The sequence below is a fragment of the Neodiprion virginianus genome, chromosome 3, assembly GCF_021901495.1.
Source record: "Neodiprion virginianus isolate iyNeoVirg1 chromosome 3, iyNeoVirg1.1, whole genome shotgun sequence".
Taxonomy (NCBI): Eukaryota; Metazoa; Arthropoda; class Insecta; order Hymenoptera; family Diprionidae; genus Neodiprion; species Neodiprion virginianus.
Window position 1 is genome coordinate 4,700,967 of NC_060879.1, and position 23,579 is coordinate 4,724,545.

The 23,579-nt window shown below is 36.4% G+C and overlaps 2 protein-coding genes across 4 annotated transcripts; one reads left to right on the forward strand and one right to left on the reverse strand.

The window, feature by feature from the left end:
* The first annotated feature begins 5,792 nt into the window (after positions 1–5,792).
* Positions 5,793–21,279, forward strand: LOC124300296 (plipastatin synthase subunit B). 2 transcript variants are annotated; one of them, XM_046754239.1, is made up of 12 exons: positions 5,793–6,303; positions 15,691–15,823; positions 16,076–16,351; positions 17,490–17,642; positions 17,755–17,981; positions 18,100–18,370; positions 18,481–18,648; positions 18,866–19,062; positions 19,266–19,455; positions 19,540–19,897; positions 19,992–20,439; positions 20,555–21,279. In XM_046754239.1, the coding sequence occupies exons 2-12, from the start codon at positions 15,691–15,693 to the stop codon at positions 20,690–20,692; spliced, it is 2,559 nt and encodes an 852-aa protein (XP_046610195.1). In that variant the 5' UTR covers positions 5,793–6,303; the 3' UTR covers positions 20,693–21,279. The 2 variants fall into 2 exon arrangements, with proteins under 2 accessions (XP_046610195.1, XP_046610196.1); XM_046754240.1 differs by lacking the exon at positions 5,793–6,303 and adding an exon at positions 15,465–15,502.
* Positions 15,174–23,411, reverse strand: LOC124300297 (putative DENN domain-containing protein 10 B). Of its 2 annotated transcripts, XR_006907194.1 has the most exons (6): positions 23,365–23,411; positions 22,778–22,977; positions 22,179–22,613; positions 21,971–22,088; positions 21,409–21,754; positions 15,174–16,368 (listed from the first exon to the last, which is right to left on the reverse strand). XR_006907194.1 is itself a non-coding variant. In XM_046754241.1 (5 exons), exons 1-5 carry the CDS (start codon positions 23,402–23,404, stop codon positions 21,483–21,485), a joined length of 1,065 nt encoding a protein of 354 aa, XP_046610197.1. In that variant the 5' UTR covers positions 23,405–23,411; the 3' UTR covers positions 20,711–21,482. The 2 variants fall into 2 exon arrangements, 1 of the variants encoding a protein (XP_046610197.1); XM_046754241.1 differs by lacking the exon at positions 15,174–16,368 and having other exon boundaries at positions 20,711–21,754.
* Positions 23,412–23,579: the final 168 nt, after the last annotated feature.

The window sequence follows — 23,579 nt, forward strand, 5'->3', positions numbered from 1 at the left end:
CGATTAGCCTGATCATGTTTTTTCACTGAATTCGCCACTCGGCGAACACAGTTGGAGCGATACTTTATCTCCAAAACCGGATTCTTCGTCACGAGAATAAAAAAAAATTAATGAAAAACATATTTAAAAAAAAAAAAAAAAAAAGCAATGGACAGGAAGAAAGACACGCACGTTAATTTATTCCACCGTAGTACGGAATTGCATTTCTACGCTATAAAATAAATCGTACCAGCATGGACCGCTCGTATCGAAGGAGGCACAGAAGAAGCGAAGATGATTTGTTGGCGATTGTAAAATTAGAAACGGAACTGACCAACTCAAGGCAGATAACGTTAATTAAAGCCTGAAAGGTTTAATCCGTAAACGGTTACGCAACATGAAGCGCCAAGCATAAAAAACTTACCGTTGTACGGGTTACATAACAAATGAATAGCTAAACCGATCCAACTACTACCGTATTATTCATTGACACGCAGCGACGTGATTTGGCTTGTTCTAGCATCACACATAAAATGTAATAATGGTACACACGCGAAGACACGACAGTCATTTGAATTATCGCACCTGGTCGGAACGACGTCGAGAGGAAAATTTATGGGTTGTTAAATTTATACAAAGGTATAATTTTCATCAAATTACGAAACTTCGTTTAGGGTTTTATGAAAAAAATTTCTTACCGAGCGAAAAATTATTTATCGGTGAATCCCGAAGTTTTACTAAATAAGGTCTGTTTGAAAGTAATTGTTGGATATGAAGAAATAAGTTTAAAATAATTACGAAACGAGGGAATACTTCTGTTATCTTTCCATTATTTTCTTTTCTTTCGCTGTATGTCTGTTGAAAATTTCTCTCACTCTTAAATATAATGAGAGAATGACGAATTCGAACACAAGCTAATACGGAAAAACACTTACACATTATCCGAAATTGCTTCAGCATTTTGTGTATAAATTTTACTCCTTAAGTTGCAATAAAAAAAAAAATTACATCATAAGCATATATATACTGATTTACCTCCATATTCGTACAGTGAGGTAACGACAAATAAAAATGTAACTTTTAAATAATATCAACCAAATGCTTTTTTGTGCATATTAAATTCAGTGTTTAAAAAAAAAAAAATATATATATATATATATATATCAACCGCCACACGTACATATTAGGAATGTTGCTAGGTTTTAAAAACTTAAGGCTGCGTTCACAAATCTCATTCGAATACTTGTAACGCGGTGAGGGAATGATTTTATTTTTCGGGACATGTATGTAAAATCGATTATCCGTTTTACGCATTTGTTGTCGTAGTGCAATAAAAGCTCCGACACACAACTGACACTGATTGTTAAATATTTTAGCGATATTTAATCAATATGAATATTGTTGTATTTGAGACGAACAGCTTTTTCGCTATTGTTATCGAACTAATCGCAAGGGAGAACGTGAGGGAATAATTTTTAGAGCAATAACTTGCATGTAGACCAAAATGTTACATCGATAATAAATGCATGTGACTCGGGACTTGAATTTCGAGACTTGATGAGAAATATTCACAACTTTTTTGATTACGCGCATCAATTTTTTGCAACGTTTATTCACGAAGTCGGTATTCAATCTCCAATTTCGATAGTATAATTACGACAAATCGTGTTTGATTTATGATTCAATATGCATGTATATACGAATAAAATAACTTTTCACGAGTGTTGAAATTTTGTGGAAAAATATCAACGGCGAGGTTGCATTATACACATTGTATAATTATCATGCAACAACGGTCTGCGGTTTTTTTTTAATAAAGTAACTGCAATATAATTTTCCGTAGTTCGTCATCGGTTCGAGCGAATAATTACAAAAAGTTTCCCCTCGTGGCCAGAAGCCAACTCTTAGCCAACGGAATTTTCTGTCCTAGTCAATCTTCTCAACGGAATAATAAATCCTTGTATAATAAGTAAATCACAGATAGCACTTGAACTGAATCTGGCTAATTGAGATGCCTAATGAAATTAGAGAGAAGTAATAATAATACGATTCCTTGACATATAAATCGTCAACTTGTCACAGCCTTACTTAATGCCGAATATGAACGACCGCAATTACAGTTTACATAACGTTGCAAATTAGGAGATGTAAATTCTATTTCTGACAGGATTCCTTGGCATATACTTGACGTGCCTAGCATCTGATTATTTATCGGTACCGATGTCACCATTTTGAACGAAAGTCCGCGAAAATATTTTATTTCAACCCGGAGCATAGCTAAAAGCACGATCAATCAAATCAAAAGGTGAGCAACTGACTTTAAAACGCAGTCACCCAGCGAATCAGGTGTAACGATGAGTTTTTGCAACACAGAGATAAAGCGATTAGAAATTTGGAAAGACGATCCGATCGGGGATGAAAAATTAAATTAAAAAATAGAACAACAAGAATGTTATCGATTTTGCATGGGGCTTTTTTTTTTCTTCTCTCCAAAAATAGGCTTACAAATCCCCAATATCATTATTTCGCTATTCACAGATTGAAGAACGTTGCTTTTTAGCAATAATATTGCCGATTACTTTAGACTGCTATTATTTTCCGTAAATCTGAACGTTTCGTGGTGACTCTAATTAGCAGTAGCCGATCTACGTTGGTTAATTTGGAATTCTGTTTACACGGACTGGTGATTGATTTCATAGAGTATTAATTGAAAATATACCTCGTATTAATTCGTGTAATTTACATTTCAGAATAGTGTCCCGAATTTTCGACAAGCTGAAAAAAAGACGAAAAAACAAGGGAGTAATACGTAATAAATCGCAATAATGTCAAAACTTAATTGGTATAATATATTTAACCCGCAGCCGAAGGTTAACTGAAGGTTACAGAACTGCCGGATCCAAATTAGCCATAATTTATTACATTAGTAGTGAACGAGATATACGGGGTGGCCGATTTTAGGTAACCACTCGATACATTATGGAAGATAAAGGAGAAGCGAAGAAAAGTTTCGGCAGCGTTTATCCAACGCAAGATGGCGCGACACTCGGGAAATTTTAATGGCGGCCGTTCTGTCGATTGAAAAGTTTGGAGGGCTGTAACTCGGTGAAAAATCGTCAGAACGGAGAAATTGAAGAATAGACGGTTTCGTGTCGATGGCATCTGCAATTTTCATACGGCATCAAGGACGATCGCAAATCAAAATATGAGAATACTCGGCATTAAGATTTCTCTGGAGTGGCGCCGCTGGCGGTCAAACTGACACAGCCGCTCTGTGTTTCCCGCCGCAAAAGCGCCGCAACAGTGGGTCTTAATAATTTAGCGTTGTTAAAACGAACGAAGGATATTTTCGAGATCAAATTACGAGTGAGTTTTTCGATTCTATTAGTTACTTTTCGGTGATGTATGCCAGAGAAAAAAGAACAAATCCTTGATAACCTTGTGATATAATTCGCTGCAAAACATGACGCGTTTGAATCGACAATATCATTTTTTCTTTTTTTGAGCTTGGATACGCCATGATTAATATTATAATTTGACGCACGAAATTTTGTATCCAATAATCTTTCATCTGCCAACGATAACCCGAATGATACACAGAAAAAGGACACGGTGTCGAGAAATGTTTGTTCGCCACGTCTACGTAATTTAAAATGATTTTCCGAAATTGATATGGAGTAAAAAATTGTCATCATATTCAACCGATTGCGGAAACTTTCGATGTCAAACGATAGTCACAACCAAGCAATGGTTAATACCTAGTCAATAGTGACGTTGCGTGACGAAATACGACTCGGGTCGAGGAAAATGTGATTGGAATGAAGGAAATGAAGGAAAGAAACTTGACTCAAACACGATCGTTTCGCGGTCGTTCACCCACACACCTTTCTACCTATTACGTACGCTTCGCAGAAACTGTACTGTAAGGAGCCTGCCGACAAATCCGGTCAAACTGCAACGTGTAGTTTTCGCACAGATATTTCCATGCGCGTCACGGCGTTTCATTCCGCGTTTCAATTTCTATCGACAATAATAATTGATGATGATGATGATGATGATGATAAAAGGAAAGGGGGGACAAATGTGTATATCATCGAAATTTCACGCCTGCTGTGCAAGTTTTCTAACCAAAATAATGCCATTTTTTACCTCAAATTATTACATACTTCGTTACGCGCAATTTTGTCGACCAGTTGCGAAAATCACGCAATAATATTTCGATTATTTTCATCAACTGTTTCAAGAATTATTCGTTGAAATTTCACCTCGACATATCCTAGGACAAGCACGAACGAGTGAATAAAGTGAAAACAAGCTGTGCATATGATTCGAGATGAATTCCAGCGTAATATGATTCAACCGTTCGCTGGAACCGACGAAATTGATTACGTTTTTACATCCAGTTTTATTCATTTAACCAGGAAAAAGTTATCGCTGCAAGTTTAAGTTGAAAGAAAATATTCTCTACGGGTTTATTCGCATTGCGCATTATTTATACATTATAACCCCTGACAGGCGATGAGGTTAAAATCCCCCCCCCCCAAAAAAAACATCTTGCAACCTTGGAGCAGACTGTAAGGATCGAATCTCTTCAACGTTGATTTTCATTTATTACATAAAAAAAAAGAAAGAAAAGAAAATGCAACGGTGTTCATAATTTTTCTACAAAATAATCAATGATCGAAATTTTCCTCCAGTTAAAACTTATGGATCTTAGTTTTATTACCATGCCAAGGAGATCACGTTGAATTTCAATGATTTCAGCTTGATTGAGTTTACTTAAAGGTTTCAAATTTTGTTCAATTATTATTTATTCATTACCCGAACAGTTCGTCGCTAACAATTTACACCCTTACTTTTTGACACTTTTGGCGAGGGGAATGGGAAGAAGATGCGAGGAGAAAATCGAACGAATCTGTATCGTGGATAAACACATTCATTGCAACGTGTTGATATAATAAACGTAAATTAGGTATTCAAAATCGAAGGTAACATTCGTCACAATCAAACCTCTTATCACAGCTGTATAATGACAAGTCGGAAATCGGAATAACCGCGTTTGTTGAATCGAACAATTTTTTTCCAGTCATCCAGTTTGACAGCCATCGACGTTTTTACATACATATGTATTTCTACGCAAATGAATCTGATGCAAGACGGGCGAATTACTTGAAACGTGTCGTCTAATGGTTTTCCTCTCTCTCTCTCTCTCTCTTTTGGCTCAATTTATTCAATAGCAAGTATTTAAATAAGAATAAAATAAATTTTCACAGCTCGATTTGATCGGAACATATTTTAAAATCGAAAAGGATCGTTTGTCATCCTTGTATTAACCGTTCCTTCTTTGTTCCTTCGAATCATCACATCAACGATTTTAACAAACGGAATTTGACCAAAAGATTTGGTGATTTTAACCTTAGAACAACAAAAACAACAATTAACGTCATCGACAAGTTCGCGACGACGATTGGTTAATAATTTAAATTTCGTCGAGGCGGGTCGTGTTTGAAAATATGTTTTTTCACAATATTTTCACAGTTCCTTTGTTTTCACGAATAACGAAGTGAAATTATTAACGAAGATCGACGTTACACGCATATACTTATTACATACACAGCGAGTGACCATGATAATCGCGACTCTCGCTATCTCGCATAATACGATTCTTTTTGATTCAGGGAACGAGCGAGCAGCACCAACGGCAATGAGACATATAGTTATTACCCGGATTGAAGCCTGTGTGGTAGTTTCGTATAAAAGGCAGGGGACGACGTCAAACGCCCTACACTCCCGTAGTATCCGTAGCGGAGGCCACCGCCATAAGTTCACTGACGATACTTTTGCATTCGGTTTTTTTTTTTTTTCTTTATTCCCTATTATTTTTTTTAATTTTTTTATTTATTTTTTTTTTCGCCACTTCCAAGGCTTGGAAAAATTTACATCGTTGCGTTGACGTTTCGTAAAACGTGCGGCAGTGAAAATCGCGACACAACCGCATCGGTCGACGAAATCGATGTAAAAGAGGAAAAAAAAAAAAAAAAAAACAAGGCCTCGTAGATTGTGGATAAGTGCGGGAGATTTTACCATTATTTATAAATATATATATATATATATACACGAGTATTTTGTTGCTCTTGTTAAATTCGTCAGAAATATTCTTATATAAATTATATAGTGGTTTTGGTGAATATACATATTATTATACAATATTGTACTTGTGCAGTGTGTACTATTATTATTATTGTTATTTTATTTTTTTTCTTACCACCGTTCTTCTTCGTCGTTTTTATTCGTTGATTCGAAGAGAAGTGATAAAATTTCAAGGTAAGAATTCGTTTTTCGTAATTTTTCCTTTTTACGTTTTTTCCCGTTAGTTTTTTTTTTTTTTGTTCAATGTTTTTTCGAGTTTCGTCCGCGTGATCTAAGATCAACGGAGACGCTCTAAGGTGGTGAAACTTTCAGTTGCGAATCAACTTTCAGTGAGGTTTTACACGATCGTTGAAAATTTTGTTTAACGTACGAATTGGAAAAAAAAATTTATACGCTCGTAATTCGTAATTTTGGTTTGAAAATATGTGTTTCTTTTTTTTTTTTTTTGAAAAATTTCATTCGCTTTCGATTCAAATGCGATAAATTTCTTGGCAAGTAATTGTAAAGAGAGCCCGGAATGCATTTTAAAAAATGTTCAAGTCCTTGTAACGTATGTAACGATAAGATGATTAAATGAAACGGTTATGAATTAAATTGAAAGAAATTGAAAAATAAAAAAAAGTACCCACAGAAAAAAAAATAGTCAATCATACTGTACAATACAATAATTGAACCGAGGAGATAAATTACGGAGGTTGAATAATCGCGCGTTTAATTATATTATATACCGCATAGATTTGTCGCAAATGCGATTGTACAAATACGTAATGACGCGGGAATATTATTTTTCCATACACGCGCTTGGACGGAATACCGATGTAAAGAGAAAGGTGGAGAGAGAAGGATAGATACGGAAACTGGAATTTTCGTGTATTATTGCAGAGATAAAGAACAAGAGAAATTGACCGATGTTAAGTTATTTTTAGTGAGTAACGTGTTGCCGATTCGTTCAAATTTCAAATTATTTTCCTTAAATTATGTTGCAAAACAGGTTTTACCCAGTGCAAGGAATGCGTGGAGGATACAAATACAGAGGATTGAAGTCGTCGTTCGATGCTTCGAATCCGATGCATTTCTCTTTAGGATCAGTAGGAAAAGAGAAAAAAAGAAAAGAAAAAAAATTGGTCCGTATATTCTCGCGAAAAGTTTACCGATTATTCTTTTCAGGTCGCAAAAAATGTTTCATTTTTTCTTCCGCAATAATCTGATACCCGTTGTCGATGAAAATTAGTATATTTCGAACTGTAGAAAATTTTTTCTTTCTTGCGCCGTAAAATCTTTTCAATTAATAAACACCAGCGATAGATTAAAAAGAAAATCAAGAGCGTCTAAAAATCTTGACGACATTTTTTTTTCAAATTTTCCGTTAATTTCTCTGAACCATTTTGAATCGTTAACTGTGGGGGGAAAAAATGGATAGAAAAAAAAATGTATATTTACACATATCGCATCTTCCACTAAAAATTGAATTGTTCTTACTTGTACAGATCGATTGTCGATGATAAACAATATTTTTGAAAAGAACTGGTAGAAGAAAAAATATTTCTTCAACATCGTTTATTTCAAAGTTAAATTTATCCTTAACGATCTCTAAATCGATTTGATCGTTTCGATCGATCGACGGAAATTGTATTTTTGAAATGGATCGACTTTTTTTTTTCTTTCTTTTTTATTTTTCTTTCTCCTTTACGAGAATATCGTAAAACGATCGATTTTTCAGTACAAGTGGGTTAAAAATTTAAAGGAAAGAAAATTTAAAGAAAAGGGGGAAAAAAATTTTTTGGCACCGACTTTGAAAACAATACGCGTGTGTGTGTGTGTGTGCGTGTGTGTGTAAGAGTCACGTAGTTCGTTGCACCTTGCTTTCGTATTTTCTGTGAGTCACGTTACAAGGACACCAAGTAAAAGCTCGAACTGCAGCTCGTTAATGTCTGCAAACTCGGTGCTCATCGCTTCGTTGCACATCGTTTCTGCATAGCAGCTGTTGCGATTTATTTTCGCGATCCACCGACCGAACATCATTCAATATCCATATTAAACCGCGCTGCCGCAGGATATCCGTGAGGGTGAAATCATCGGCGCAATCACCTGCGGTTTCACGCCGATGATGATGATGATGACAATCCGCATGCCGGTAGAAAAGGAGATCGGCGACGAATAATAGGCGGGGGTAAAAAAAAAAAAAAAAAAAAAAAAAAAAAAAAAAAAAAAAAAAAAAAAACAACTAGAACGGCTGATCGATTGATAAGGAGGAAAGTATGAAATTTTCAAAGACGCGAAAATATAATTCGTAGAGTCGTGAAAATGTGGAAAATTCAAGTATAAAAAATTAAAAGTATATGTAAAGTTTACAACATATATCGGAAACATCTAGATTTTGTGTATATTAGTGCTGTGCGATTAATAGATTAATCGACAGCTTGGATTAATCGATTTTCCAATTAATCGATCAACCCTTTCGGTCACATATTTTTCAACGTTTTTTGTGGTCGCTGATCACGAATTTGAAGTCGGAATTCGATAATTTTCAAATCCAATATGGCGGATCCAATATGGCGGACGTAAAGTCGAACATACTATAAAAATTCGGTAATTCTGGCCGAACATTAGAATTTTCCATATTTCAATAGTCATGCGAAGAGACAAAGATCATTTGAAGTTGTAAATAAACTCTGATAAGGTTAGGGCATGAAAATTTTTGCGATGTGACTGAAAGGGTTAATCGAAGGTTTCGATTAATCGATGTTGCCTCGTAATAATTTCGATTAATCGATTAATCAAAGAGACGATTAATCGCAATACTCGCAATTAATTGATCAATCGCACAGCATTAGTATGTACGATATATATATACATATATATATATATATATATATATATATATATATTCTATATCATCGAGAGAATTCAACATTTTGAGCTATTTATTTGATATTTTTATTCCTCCACACTTTGACTTTCCATATTTTTGAAATCCACAAATCAAGTTTTCGATTCGTTAAAAATTCGATATTGTGGTAGATTTATGTTTTCATCTTTCCATTGCAGACCGTAAATTCTTTCTTTCATCTTCGTCGCACGGCGAACTTTACATGTGTATATCAATGTATGCTGCTGTACCGCAAGTGAAGCGGAACTTGAGTAATTGAAACGCAGGAGAATAAAGTTCCCGAAGTTAATACTGCGATGGAAAGAGAAACGAGGAAACAAAAAAAAAAATAAATAAATAAACCTTGTTTCTTCAACGACGATTACTTCGTGGGCAAGCATCGCGAAGTAGTTACAAAAATATCCTTGTGATTTTTTTCATCGCTGACTTGTATGTACGCACCTGGATTTATGAATGATTGATTTCTTTTTTTTCAAATTTTTTTGTCTCTCTTTTTGCAACAACGTACCAGTTATGCAAAGTCAACACGACCGTTTATCGTTACGTTGTAAGAACTGCAGATTTTCCAACAGATCGATTTCTTTGTATCACCTCTCTCCTCCAGGCTATTACTTGTCGAGTGTGAGAGAGTAAAAAAAAGAAGGAAAAAAAAAAAATACACAAGTAGTGTCACTCACTTGAGATCGATTATTAAAACAACCTTGAATTAACGACAGGAGAAAACTTTTTATAAACACCAAACCGTTGTCTGTTTTTTTTTTTTTTTTTTTTGTGTACTAATTAATTAGTTTTGTATTACTCGTTATAGTATTATTTTTTTTGCTTTTTCTTTTTTCTCTTTTCTCCTTCTTCAATCGTCGCGCACCAAGAAGAACAATAATTGCGAAACAAAACGGAGATAAAAAAAAAAAAACCAAATTCTAGACAGCCAAGAGAACTGGCAAGAAAAAAAAAAAAAAAGAAAAAAAAAGGGCGAAGAGATGAAATGAAAGAATTCACGCGTCTCGCTTGAATCATTGTCGTCTGGCTTCAGAAGTGATTTCCGTCAGGCTGACTTATGCTTTTACAATATGTTATTCCTGACACTCGCTATTCGAGCATGACCATAAGTATCAGCTTGCTATTAATGTGGCGTTGACCAAGTAAAGTTACTTTGTGTGTACCGCATGCGTTTTTCTTCAAGAACGACGATGACGGTGCCGGTTATATGTGTAACAATGTCGCGTGTCTAATGGTATAAGGTGAATTTTGAGGTAAATGAGTGTACAATTTCTTTTTTTTTTTTCACTGCATTCACTTCAATGTCACTCAAAACGAATTTTTGCACTAAAATTAACCGGAATGAAAGCAATTACGGTATCAAGACCTTATATTTGGTGGATACGAAAATATTTTTTTCATTACACTATTATATTTGTAAATGATATAAGGTCGTATCCGAAATTTTTTTATATCTCGTAAACGACGCAAAAACCTTCGATACATAAATATTTATCGATTTTGGTAAGAATTTTCAAAATTTCTACATTTCTCACAAAATTATACAGAACGTAGCTGCCGTACAAGGTCGTCGGCGAAATTCTTTTTTTTTTTTTTTTTTTTGAAAACGCTTTGAAACCCTTTGAAATGTGAAGATTTATCGATTTCGGGAAAAAAACAAATGTCAAAATCATTTCTTCAAGTTTGTATTTTTTTGCTATTATCGTTAAGCATAAATTTACCTCTTTAGGTATTACTATGTAGATTTAATTGTGTAGCATTTTTCGGGTGATACAAATGAATAAATAATCTAGTAAATCTTTCGTTTCGAAGGTTTTTGCGCGATTTAAGATGAAAAAAATGCGGATGCGACCTGATAGTTGGTATACATTTTTTTTATTTTTTTTTTCGTCTTACGGTTAATACCGAAAGTTAAACTGAAATATTGTTTGTTCTACCGTTGATTGAAATTTTTTTCTTGAGAAACAATGAGAAAAAAAAATTTCGCATCCGCCCTTCTACCGTTATACTTCGTAGTACGAGGTCGTACGCGACTCTGACATGTGTGAGTGATTAATAAATTATTGTAGTTTTTGTTTAATTTTTGTTTTGTTCAATTTATTTTTAAACGAAATCGCCGCCGAGGCTCGTCGAAATTCCGCGTGAAATGAAGGTTTCATCAAATTGTCTGATCGTGAATCGGCGTAACGGAATCACAGGAGCGAAGGAGAAACTAATACAATGAGAATTTCGCGGGGAAATCGGTGTAGGTTCAAGTCGCGTAGAGAACGCGTACCTTTACATGCTTTATTTATAATACAGGGACAAGGTCGTTGATCGTAACTTTCGTGTTTCAGTTTCACAATAATTTTACGCTATTCGATCACCTTGCCAATAAATGCAGCCGTATTACGTTATTAAATGCAGCCCGTTATTCACGTACAATCTGTAATACAAATAATACGCATAAACGATCTCTAATCTAATCTGCGTTATAAATTTATATTCCAACAATCGAACTGACTTATACATATTTATCATATTCATTGAAATCTGTATAATCCTGTAACGGTTTATCATCGTACTTCTTTTACATACACAATAGGAACAAATTTGCGGCTTGTGTATGAATGAATCAGGCATGAGAGTACAATCTGAACCCTGCAAAGCGGCGTGAAAAAAATATAACGAAACTGATTCTGAGATTAGAAATTTGCAGCGCTTTATAGTTTTCGATTCAAGATTATACTTCAATGTCTTCTTTCAACTGAAGAAAAAAGATGTAGAAAAGTTTTTTACGAATTCCAATTGAGCAAGAAAAAAAAAAAAAAGATAGGAATGAAATTAAACGCTAGATTATTTGTAGCTAGTTTTTTTTTTCGTTCTTTCGTTTTTTTTTTTTTTGGTTCAGCAGTGCGGTTTTTGTCAAACTTTGGTATTACAATTTTCGTTTGTCTGCCGAAGTGTTAAGGAGAAATTGTTTGCATAACATTCGCTTCTTGAAACTTGGTTTTATGATTTTAGATGGTTTTTTTTTTTTTTTATCTAAATTATTTTATTTTTTGGTTTTGAGACGTCTGTTTTTCCTTCTGACTGTAGACGTGCAGATATTTCCTGATTAATATCGCTCTCGTATAAAACTGTAGGATGATGCAAGCGAGGTACGGTGGGATTTTTAAGGACACAACAAATAGAAATCATCGTCCTTGCAGAATGTTGGTGTATACATACGGATCTATATATATATATATATATATATACATATGTATATAAAATATAAATCAGTGTACACGGTGATTGCATTTCGAGACACGGAAGGTAAGCAAGAAATGAGAAACATGAAACCAAGAGAAGAGAAAATTATTTCAAACAATATAAAATAATAAATAAAAAAACAAAGCAATCCCCATTTACGTTCAATGCCAATATTTCGTGCCAACATCTGTGGACGTATATTAATCAAATAAATATCTCAACGCCGAGCCTGTAACAGATGCATTTAAGGATAATATAAGAAGTAGTATACAATATATGTATATATATATTGTATGACGAGGAGGAAAACTCGGTCTATTCTCGGGCCGAGTCTGAGTTCGCAATATCGAGTCGTAGGTCAAGTCAAAGACAAAATTATTTTGCAAATACGGGAGGCGAAAGGAGCGATTTTTTTTTACAACAAGAGTTGTTGTTGTTGCACGCGTTTTTTCACGAAACACCAAATTGAGGTTAGGATTGCGTAACGTCAGATTTGTTCGCTACGGCGCATGCGCGCGGTGCGGAAAATATCGCTTTCAACTCCCAAGACTTGAAAGTGGTATTTTCTGTGCTCCGCGCATGCGCATTTGTAGACTCACTCAACCGTTACAGTAACGGTTACTCTGTGGGCGGAAAGTGCGCGTGGAAAAACACGTAAAACACGCTTCATGGTCTTTTTTTCTTTTTTTTCCTTTTCGTGCGCTTGTGTCACAGTTGAAAGAAACCCTTTCACTTTTCTCGGTCCGGAAACCGAGTTCAGTCTCTTAACGCCTTTGCAGACTGGCCGATAAATCTGATCGACGTTTATAGACGGAGATATAAACCATAGAAATAATTAGCATGTGCGGTATTTATGTTGTATACAGGATTTCCTGCATTGATCTATTGACTTTCTCAGTCTTTTCATGTAACGCGTACGACGCTTGATAGATGATATCATGTCACGGTATAAAAACTAATATACCGTAAGGAATCGTAAACATTTTTTTTTCCCTCTTTTTCCAATCGATCTCAAATTCAGGGTTGTAATACCAAAGACGCAATTTAAATTCGCAGTAAGTTGCGAAAATCTAAGCAGAGAAAATTATTGTCACGAAAAAAAAAAATTAACATTCGATCGATATTTATCAAAAATATGATTTTTATCACTTGGTTCGAATAAGTTTGAAATACAACGATTTTTGCGGAAAAAAAGCAACACCTTGCACTTTCGGCTGGCATTGAAAGGATCAGTTTTGTCAGTCGTAAGGTTGTATTAATAAATTGGTAAAAGCAGAAAAAAAAAAAAAAATAATATACTCTATAAGGCCAACGAATCGCTGCTTTTTTGACATAATGACTGATATTTGCGCAATAGCTAAAACAGATTTAAGAGGAATTTAAAAAAACAAATACAATCTCTACCTATAAATTTATGTCAAACTATTTTCTTTTTTTATTGCGAATACCAAATTTATATATATATGGACAACAAAATGAGGACTTCCCCTTTGGCTGATAATTAACGATCGTGTCATTATGTCACTGCAAAGTTTGGGGAAAAAAAACCTCGACATTTCCGAAATTTACATCCTTTCAATTAGCGCCACGAGCGCTTGTGAAAATTTCGTGATTATGCGGCGAGAGATGTATTTTTAATATACCCGGTCAACGCTCGTAAATATTTGTGCTCGTAAAATATTGTCAAAATATTTGGGGAAACAAGTTTTATCACACGATTTAATACCATCGAATTATATATATATATATATATATATATTTTCTTGTCGCGCGCTTTGATTAATTAACAATAAGATTTGCATATAGGAAGAAATTGAATCGTCATTGACTTAAATTAGTATCGTTTTATTAAATATTATTTCTTGAATAGATTTCTTTAAACCAGCTCCGATTGTATACTCAATGATTGAATGATAAAACAATTTAAAACTCAGGCTTCGAAGGTCCTGCGTATTGCAAAATTCAAACACGAGATGCACCCGTCAGCTTTGTGAGATATTCGATTTTACTTTCTACGATAAAAGAAATAAAAAATATTTGCAAATATGTTGTAACGCTGAAGCGGCGAGCAATATTGAATGTCTACAAGATACGTTATGTTTACATTGAAATTGAGCAAATTGGAGATTGCAACATCGTTATAAGTATTTTATGTACATAACATGTGCTCGTCAAACTGCAGAAACGTATCAAAATATATTCCTGTCACGTGAAATAATGCACATAGAAGCGTGTAATAAGTTTTACTTGACTTTGACACGAGGATATATAATTATTCAAACAATGGGATTCAAGAAAAAAAAAAAAAAACACTTTGAACAACTCGCAGAGCAGTGTTATTGTTGGTTTACAAATTTTTTAACTACACGCGTTGAGTGTGTGTGTGTTGTTTAACCGATATAACTGATCGATTCGATTTTTACAAGCGCTAATGATTCGTTTCAATTGTAAAAGGGGAAGAAAGGAAATTAGGACAAAGACTAGAACAAGAAATTATAAAATAGGCAAAGACGTGAGAAGAATTGCTGACCGAGCTTAGTAAACTTAACGTAACGTAACGTAAGAGAAAAGTTCGTTATTGTGCAATTTTAGAATGACGTTTTTCAATGGGTTGACTTTTCAAAATATGTATAAGTCTGTTTTGGTTCTTACGGTTTACCAAAATTCAGACAATCCTGAAGGTGCGGAGTAGCGACTTTTTCTAAACATGCATCGTTGCAGTAACTTTACTAACTTCAACCTCCTGAAGAATATAGTGATTCAGGGACGAGTGATTGATCAGAATTACAAAACGGGAAAGAAAAAACGCATAAGAAAACTGAAACACCGGTAATTAACAAACTTCCGGCATTTATTCCATCAATCAATTGGTGTACACGTTTTCGTTGGCAGCTATTCGCCTGCAGACTGTAAATTATACTCGCAGTGTTTTTTTTTTTTTCTTTGCACATCAATGGTTATACTTACAAGTGTGTATTGAAAGTAGATAGATGCAATATTTACATCGTATATTCCTTACTTTTTACGAGACGTGTTGTTAACTAATTTCGATTGCGATACGCGCAAGAAATATACTATTATGCAATCATTGTAACACCATTTTATCGGTATATATTTATTATTTTCCTGAAATTATCAGTAAGGATATCTCTGTGCTAATTATACCCAAGGATTTATATATAAAATTGCTCAACGCTTTGCACTCGAGTTGGCAATATATTCCTGGAACTTCTGTAACAAATTTTTCTAGTATGAAAGCTTTCTTTCCTCATTTTCCTGAAAAGTTTTTCTCCCATTTTTTCTTTCAATTAAATATCTGTCTGTATTTTTCAAAAAAATCCATCAAATTTGTTGCATTGTGACAAAAATCTCCCGAGTATTTCTGTTATACGTTATAAGAAATATTTTCATCCCTTGTTTTGTTTTCGTATTCACAGATGGGTTCGCTGAAACAGTTGTCAGTTCTCAAAGGAGAAAACACAGGCCGAAAGAACGAGGAAGTATTCGTTCATAAAATATTCTCCCAAGTGGCGGCCAACAATCTGAATCACACAGCAATTGTCTACGAAGGTAAATTTTCGTTCACCCTTTTGTAAATTGTCGTCGCTGAAATATCTCACCGTGTCAGAATTGAAAAAATTCTAGGATACAAGAGGAATTCTGGGCGATGAAATTCATGAGAAAACCATGTTCAAATATTTTTGATAATTTAGCTGTGTGGTCTATAAAGTGAGATAGTTAATTGAGAAATAATAATTTGCGTTGACGGACGAAACGAGTGAAAAAGAACGTTGCGATTAAGCTTTCAATCTCGTTTTACAGACGAGTTTGGCAAGGACAGAAGTTTGACTTACAGTCAGCTCGAAGCGCGAACCAATCAGCTGTCACGGGTCCTAGCAAAACGCTGTCGTCGATCCAGCAGCCTCGATGCCCTCGTAGCAATTTCAATGCAGCCTACGGATCGTCTTCCGACTCTCTTGCTGGCTACGTTGAAGGCCGGAATGGCTTACCTTCCGTTGGATCCAGGGTTTCCAGCTCCCAGAGTTAAGCATATCCTGAACGAAGCCGAGCCCCTCCTCGTGGTCGCCGAAGATGGAGGTGAGCGATGAAGAATTCTGAAAAATTCACATAGACGAATAGATTATTGTTCCAAGATTGCAAATGTAGACAATGCACCCTGCGGCGTAGAAGGTCTAGCGTAATTATTAGGTCGTAAAAAGCTCCCGCTGCGTTGTAGAAAATTAAACTCCTGCGGTAATAAACAAACGGTAAAAAAACGAGTAGCCTTGGCTCTGATTCGCGTGAAAAATTATAATCAGAGGCAGTGAAATCGATTATTCCACTGCAGAGCAGCCTGGAGTTATGCAGATTAATGGGCAATTTTCTTATAGTTGCACAACAAACGGTTCAACCCCAACGACAAGGCAGCTGTGTCTCGGATGAGAGTTTTTATTAATAATAATTATAATGAACGGCAGATAATTAAATCCTGTTCGCTGTGTGTTATTACTCATAATACGTTGGTTGAAATTTTATTGACATTCTATGATTATTCTCTGCTATAACGGTACGGCATTAAAATTTTCACGCTTGAATGAACGTATCGTGAAGCTGACGCTATCGCATTAAAAACGAATCAACTAATTGATGTAATGAGAAAAATTCTCTTAGAGAGCAAATAACTCTGTGAAAAAAATTCCCAGACAGGTACTCCCAGCTCTTAAACCTACGTGGCATACGTTTATTCTATATATACATGTTGACATGGCGATAGTGGGAAGTATTTTGTTGCTCAAGATGCAAATCGTCATTGGAGTGCGATAAATTAACATACTAAGATAAAATTATTACATTGAACGACAGTTAATGAAATGAGAAATAAAACCCTGTATGACACCAATAATGTATATTCATAGTGTATGTTTTTTGCCATCAATTTGGAAAGGAATGTTTGCATTCTATCGCTTCGATATCTTACTTCATACTATCAGTAATGTCAATCAATTACAGTTGCAACAGTGACAGATGATCAGAAAATAGGATACATTTGCACAAGGCTACTTCTCAAGCAGAAATTTCTTCTATGCAAAATAACATTGCGCAATGTATTTGCGTGGCGGTAGATGCGAAAAGTTTTTTGAATAAAGACTCGTTCAAATGTAACTTCAGACAATCAGCAATTTTGTTCGGGATTTATCATTTATTAATTTTCATTTATTCGATTGCTCGATTCCAGCCGACATGACAATATACGAGGGCACACCTGTCGTTACATACGAGAAGCTTCTAGAAGAAGCCAGCAAAGAGTCGACGGAGCCCATGAATTTGGACACGTGTTCTGACCTGGCGATCGTGTTGTACACTTCGGGAAGCACGGGGGTGCCGAAAGGCAAGTGATAGTACCGATAGTACATTATTACAAAGTAAGATTACGTTCCAATTCAAGTGAAATATGCTTGACGGGGTGAATTTGAAGGAAACCTTTTGTACCTTCTACTCAGGCGTTAGACTGCTCCACGAAACTCTGATGAATCGGCTCCGCTGGCAGTGGAGGGTGCTGCCTTATTCGTCGACTGAGGAGAGGTGCGTTTTCAAAACTGCACTGACTTTTGTCGACAGTGTGCCCGAAATCTGGGGCCCTTTGCTTCAGGGAAGGAGCATTGTCGTTGTTCCAAAGCATGTCACAAGGGATCCGCAGAGGTTCATTCAGCTTCTGGAGAAACACAAGGTAAGCGAACGATCCGAACACACAAATTTCGGCCATGTGACACGAGGGTCAGAAAGAAGACGAAACTCGCCGTTCCTTTCGCCTCTGAATTGTCTGACAGTCGAACTTTTTTCTACAGATCGAACGACTCGTACTTGTCCCGTCTTTGCTGAGGACTCTCCTAATGTACCTGGAAATGCAGGACAAGGAACTCCTTCAGAGCCTGAAACTCTGGGTGTGCTCGGGCGAAACTTTGGCTATTTCATTGGCCGAGCAGTTCTTGGCCAGATTCCGGTCCGGCGAACATGTTTTGGCTAATTTTTACGGCAGTACAGAAGTTATGGGGGACGTTACATACCATTTGATCAATCACCCTCAACAGCTCAAGGGTCTGGACAAAGTACCGATCGGTAAGCGACGGTGTTCATATCTTTGAACAACATTGTGAATTCGAATTTCCGTGAGGATAGAAGCAAATGAAAGTAAAATATGAAGCGAGTTCTTTCAATCCAATTTACAGGCAAGCCGTTAGATAATACTGCCGTATACCTTGTTGACAAGGAAATGCAGTTGGTGCCGCAAGGAGAAGTCGGGGAGTTAGTTTGCGCTGGTAAAAACTTGGCAGCTGGTTACGTCAAAGGAAGGGATCCGCATCGTTTCTTAGACAATCCACACGCTGTGGATCCAGGTGAACATAAAGAAGGAATGAATAAGACGAAAGAACAGAGTCATTAGTGTTAATTAATGGGATCGAAGAAAACATTGCAAGTAGAGGATTGTGTGACGAATTCGATTCACTGATTTTTTGTCACTTGATTTTGGTCAATGGACAAACTAAGAACGTCGAGGCGTAATTTTCAAGAGCAACAGATTATTCTTCATAATTGTTATTACTTTATCTACAGAATACTCGCGGATTTATCGAACTGGTGACTACGCCAGGATCGTAAAAGGCATAATGATTTACGAGGGGAGGACTGACGCCCAAATTAAAATCCGAGGACACAGGGTTGACCTCGCAGAAGTGGAAAGAGCTGTCGTGTCATCCCCTGCTGTCGACAAAGCGGTCGTTCTCTGTTTTAAACCCGGTGAACTTTCGCAGGTAAATGAGAGGCAAAGAACATGTGGAATAATGTTTGAATATTGAGAGATTACAAATCGCAGTCATTTTACCTCGACTTAAATTGTGATGCGTTGAATAAAGATGGTATCAGCTCTGCAATTTTTTCAAATGTGTGGAATAGTGTGAATACCTTGATAGTTTTGACTTCCATTTACCACAACTAATTATCTGTCTTGTTATAGGCACTCATTTCGTTTGTGACGGCCAAAGACAACATACATATTTCCGGACTGCAGATCGAATCTTATCTGCACACCATTCTACCGCCTTACATGATACCGCAAGTGATAGTGATTGATTCCATTCCTCTATTGGTGAATGGAAAGACTGACAGACAGACACTGCTGATGCAATACGAATTGATGAGCAACAGTGAGTGAGAAACAATGATAAAATACAAGAAGCTAAATCCCTACTTTACTTTTTTCCAAACTTCTTCTTCGTTTTATTTTGCAGAAGAGGAAATCGCCGTCGATTGCAGCTACGAAAATGTCCCGCTGTCTCTTCTCCCTGCAGCTCAAGTCCTCTTTCCCACGGTAGCATCAGTGGTCGGACGTAGCGCTCGAGCAGCAGTGACCATCGACGCTAACTTTTACGAGCTGGGAGGAAACTCTCTGAATTCGATCTACACCGTTACCAGACTTCGCGACCAGGGCTACCAGATTGGAATAACTGATTTCATAAGCGCAAAGAACATGGGGGATATATTGCAGAGGATGAATGTCGACTCAGATTCCGACACCGATGGCTCTGCCAACGGAGAGCAGTACGTTTTTGAGGAGCTCAATAATTCCCACAAAGAAGACGTTGTCGAGTGAGTATACACTTCAATGGTATTGATAGAAAAGCTGCTTAACGATAGGATTCTTTTGGAATAAACCTTATCTTTGCTAACGTCTCAACTACAGGATGATCACGGACAGTTTTTACTCGAAAGCTGACCTGGAGAAGTGGTTGATGCCTGACATTACCAGAGAAGATTACTCAGATCTGATGCACAAGCTTTGGGATCCTCTGGTAGAGAAAGGATTAAGTTTCATAGTGAAATCCACGTCTGGCGAGGCACTAAGCGTCGCGTTGAATTTCGACGCGAGAGACGAGCCTGAGGTTACGATACATTCAAAACTGACAGTAATATTTGAGTTTTTGGAGTACCTTGAGGGGCCAATCCGAGAGGAACAGCTGCCCAAGGGGAAGGGACAAATTTTGCACTGTTTTATGATGGGAACCAACAGCAGTCTCACTTCAGCTGAGAATATCGCTCTTATGAGGGAGATGGAGGAACATGTGCTCAGAGTCGCCAGGCAGAAGGGCTTCGCTGGCATATTTACAACAAACACCAGCCCGCTCACACAGGTAATTGGCTTTCTCTGTATCTAGAAATTTTAGGAAAAACGTTATAAGAATGTCGAAAATAACATTTTTTTCTACTTGCCAAATATAAAACTAACTTATCAATTCGTCTTTACAGCAACTGGGTACCGATATCTACAACTATGAAGTCTTACATGACTACCAAGTCAACAAATACATTGCGCCCGATGGTTCGATGCCGTTTGGAAACGCGCCAGACAGTCAAAGAGCAATCTGCTGTTGGAAAAGCGTTTAGCACTTTCTGGTCAATAGATTGGAAATTACTTGTAGTTGCTCATGTGATTAGTTTGACTGGTTAATGATAGTGAAGTTCTGTACAGAATTGTAAATAAGTATTCAACCCGACGAGGATATTACCAAATAGATATCATGCATGAAATAAATCGAAGGGCGCACACGAACTAGAAATTTTAATGTCTTTACATATTTATTTGTCTGTAAAATGAAGAAAACAACTGCTTTGCTCCTGTTTCCTCCAATCATTATTATAAGGTACCTGAAGTTCTTCTCATGAACGTTGAGCATGCCTCAGTGTGGAATAAATTTAAGTTAAACATCTGATACTCTTTAAATGTCTTTAGCCGATGAATACGTATTGGTTGCAAGTTTTAAAAGTAACATTCAACTGCTATAACGGAGAAATCTGTGCGAACCCCATAATCATTCATAATTATTTATGATTTAGGAAGTAGTTTTATTTGAATATATATTGATTAAGGTATTTAGCATTAAAAATCACAATGATTTACACTATTCATCTGTCAAATATTGTAAATGCACTTATCACTAGCACCTGCCTAAATAAATCGTAATTCATAATAATTTACGCAAGATCCTATTTTTTTTTTACCTTATCCCTGAGATTTTCAAGAAAATGAAAATCAAAGAGCCACGCATCCACGATTAACTACATAAATTAACAACTGAACAAGTGATGTAACATTTGCTCACCTTATTCCAATGGAAACCTCTACTTGTAAGAGGACTCGGAACAAAATAAGAACATATTTTGTGTGTGTAAGAGATCACAGCATGATTAGGTTTTCGGCGATTGCTAAATTGATGAGAAAGTTCTCGACTGCAGGGGCTAAGTTTTTCTCTTTAAACGTTTCGATGGATACCATTTTTCTACCTTCAGGCGTTGTTAAACTTGCCAACGATTTTAACTGATTCAAAAGATCTTGTGTTTTATCTGAGATCTCTGATGTTATTTGCACCTCCGAGTAAGATGGATTATCTCCGAGCTGGACCATGAACAAGGCTATTTCCTTGTGTGTCTTCGTCATCGTTAGACTTTCTGAAAAAAAAAAAAATCACATGGATGTTAAGGATTGCGTGTTTATGATATACTTGCGTTCAAGCGATTCGTAAAATTTTTTCACGAAAAGGGAGTAAAGATATTGGATGAATAATTTGAAAAAAGTTGACGAGCGGTAAATCTTCTGTCTCGAAGAGTGGCTTATACCAATACACTGTGAAAATGGTTATGCAAATTATAGCAATTTTGTAATACCTTTTGCATGTGACGCAATAGTGATTTCTCTTGCAGGTAAATTCACGAGTAGATCGTAAAGCTCAGCCCGTGAAGCGACTAGACTATCCGTGCACCCTGCGATATACGAAGAATGACCCTGAAATATCCAAGCAAAGATATTTAATAATGGCCAATGTATGAGACAACAAATGGGCTAAATTTCAAAGTCCCATGAGGAGAAATAAACCTTAAGCTCCAGTATCTCATCTTTAACCAGGTCGACCCATGGAAATAAATATTCGGTAACATTTCTGTGTTTCATAAAAGCAGGGAAGGTCCGTATCCATCTAAGAAGCTGTTCAAGGCTGTGGTGGTAGACTATTATCCGTTTCTTCAGCAATATCGCTGTGTATATAAGAATCGTCTTCAGCTCAAAAGTCTTTATCAAGCCTCTGAGGTTGGTGCTGTTACTGGCAACTTTTCGATCGCTGTATTCATTGCAAACAAACGTTCCGTTATCCTGAGTTGCGCAAGAGCCTTTGGTGAATACGGATAAATAGAGCTGCAGCAACTCTATTGGACTTCCAGTCCTACAGTACATTTTGCTCAAGACACGACACAGTGCCTCGTATTTTGGTGGATTGAAATCTGTCGCGAATAAAACAAGCGCAAACTGTTTTACCTGTAGGAAATGAACGAAGAAATTATCTTTCACAGTTTCCCTAGAAATGCTGCGAAAAAATAGGGAAATTCTTTTTCTGATCACTCTAAGAGACAAGTAAATCAAAACTTTTAATCAAAATCAAAAATATTGAAATGACAATAGTAATTAACAAAATATCTTGCCCTGGGTAAATTATCGGAGTCGGAAACTTCGGTGCATTGAATATAAAACCAGGAGTTGTGAGAGTGTCTGGCATAAACGAAGGGTAAAATATCATTGTGCTCAGATTGTAGGGAAGATTTTCTGAGCACCAAAACTTTTTGCGATTCTGTAACGTCGGGGTAGTTCCAAGTCCACAGAACATCACCGTTGCAATCCTTTTCTGAAATTATTGACACCGTTTTTACTTTAGTCAGTCAATCAATATTTCCATTCGCAATTCGGCGCCGAGATCGAAACGTTATTCGAAATTACCACGCCGCTTCGACGCACAAGCTCGCTAATCGCAGTAGAGTGAAGTTAGCCGCTGTTGGGTTCCATCTCTCTTACAGATGCGGTAGGTAGTATACGTGAGGCAAAAAGCGGTGGACTTCACATTACGAAAAATTCCGTGACCAACTAACCATTGAGCCAAAGTCAAAATACTGAGCTAAGAGCTCATGGGGCGAAATATACGATGCGTATAGGGTGAATGCGTTAGCGAATCGCTCGGCAACGATGCAAACGATGCAATTGGAAGTTTTTTTCGTAAATAATCGATCGAAATTACCGATTATGCCGCAGGAAAGCAGCTCCATTGCTGGCGCCATCTTGTTCCACGTGGGTACTACGTGAGTTGTTGAGGTGTGTTCAGAGTCAGACAATATTATAGTACGACAAGTTTTATTACTGGAAATATGTTTTTGTTAAATTTTCATATTTGAAATCAGGAATTTTAGCCTTGAAAACGCGTTTACAACCGCTTCACTATTTTTACATATAAAC

Bases quoted from the DNA above. Each gene is read 5' to 3' on its own strand.
- LOC124300296 (XM_046754239.1), top strand. From the start codon at position 15,691: ATGGGTTCGCTGAAACAGTTGTCAGTTCTCAAAGGAGAAAACACAGGC. The intron at 18,649-18,865 runs GTGAACATAAAG...CTTTATCTACAG, and splicing joins TCCACACGCTGTGGATCCAG to AATACTCGCGGATTTATCGA. The intron at 20,440-20,554 runs GTAATTGGCTTT...TCGTCTTTACAG, and splicing joins ACACCAGCCCGCTCACACAG to CAACTGGGTACCGATATCTA.
- LOC124300297 (XM_046754241.1), bottom strand. From the start codon at position 23,404: ATGGCGCCAGCAATGGAGCTGCTTTCCTGCGGCATAATCG. The intron at 22,978-23,364 runs GTAATTTCGATC...CAATAATTTCAG, and splicing joins GCTTTCCTGCGGCATAATCG to AAAAGGATTGCAACGGTGAT. The intron at 22,614-22,777 runs GCAAGATATTTT...CATTTCCTACAG, and splicing joins ACTCCGATAATTTACCCAGG to GTAAAACAGTTTGCGCTTGT.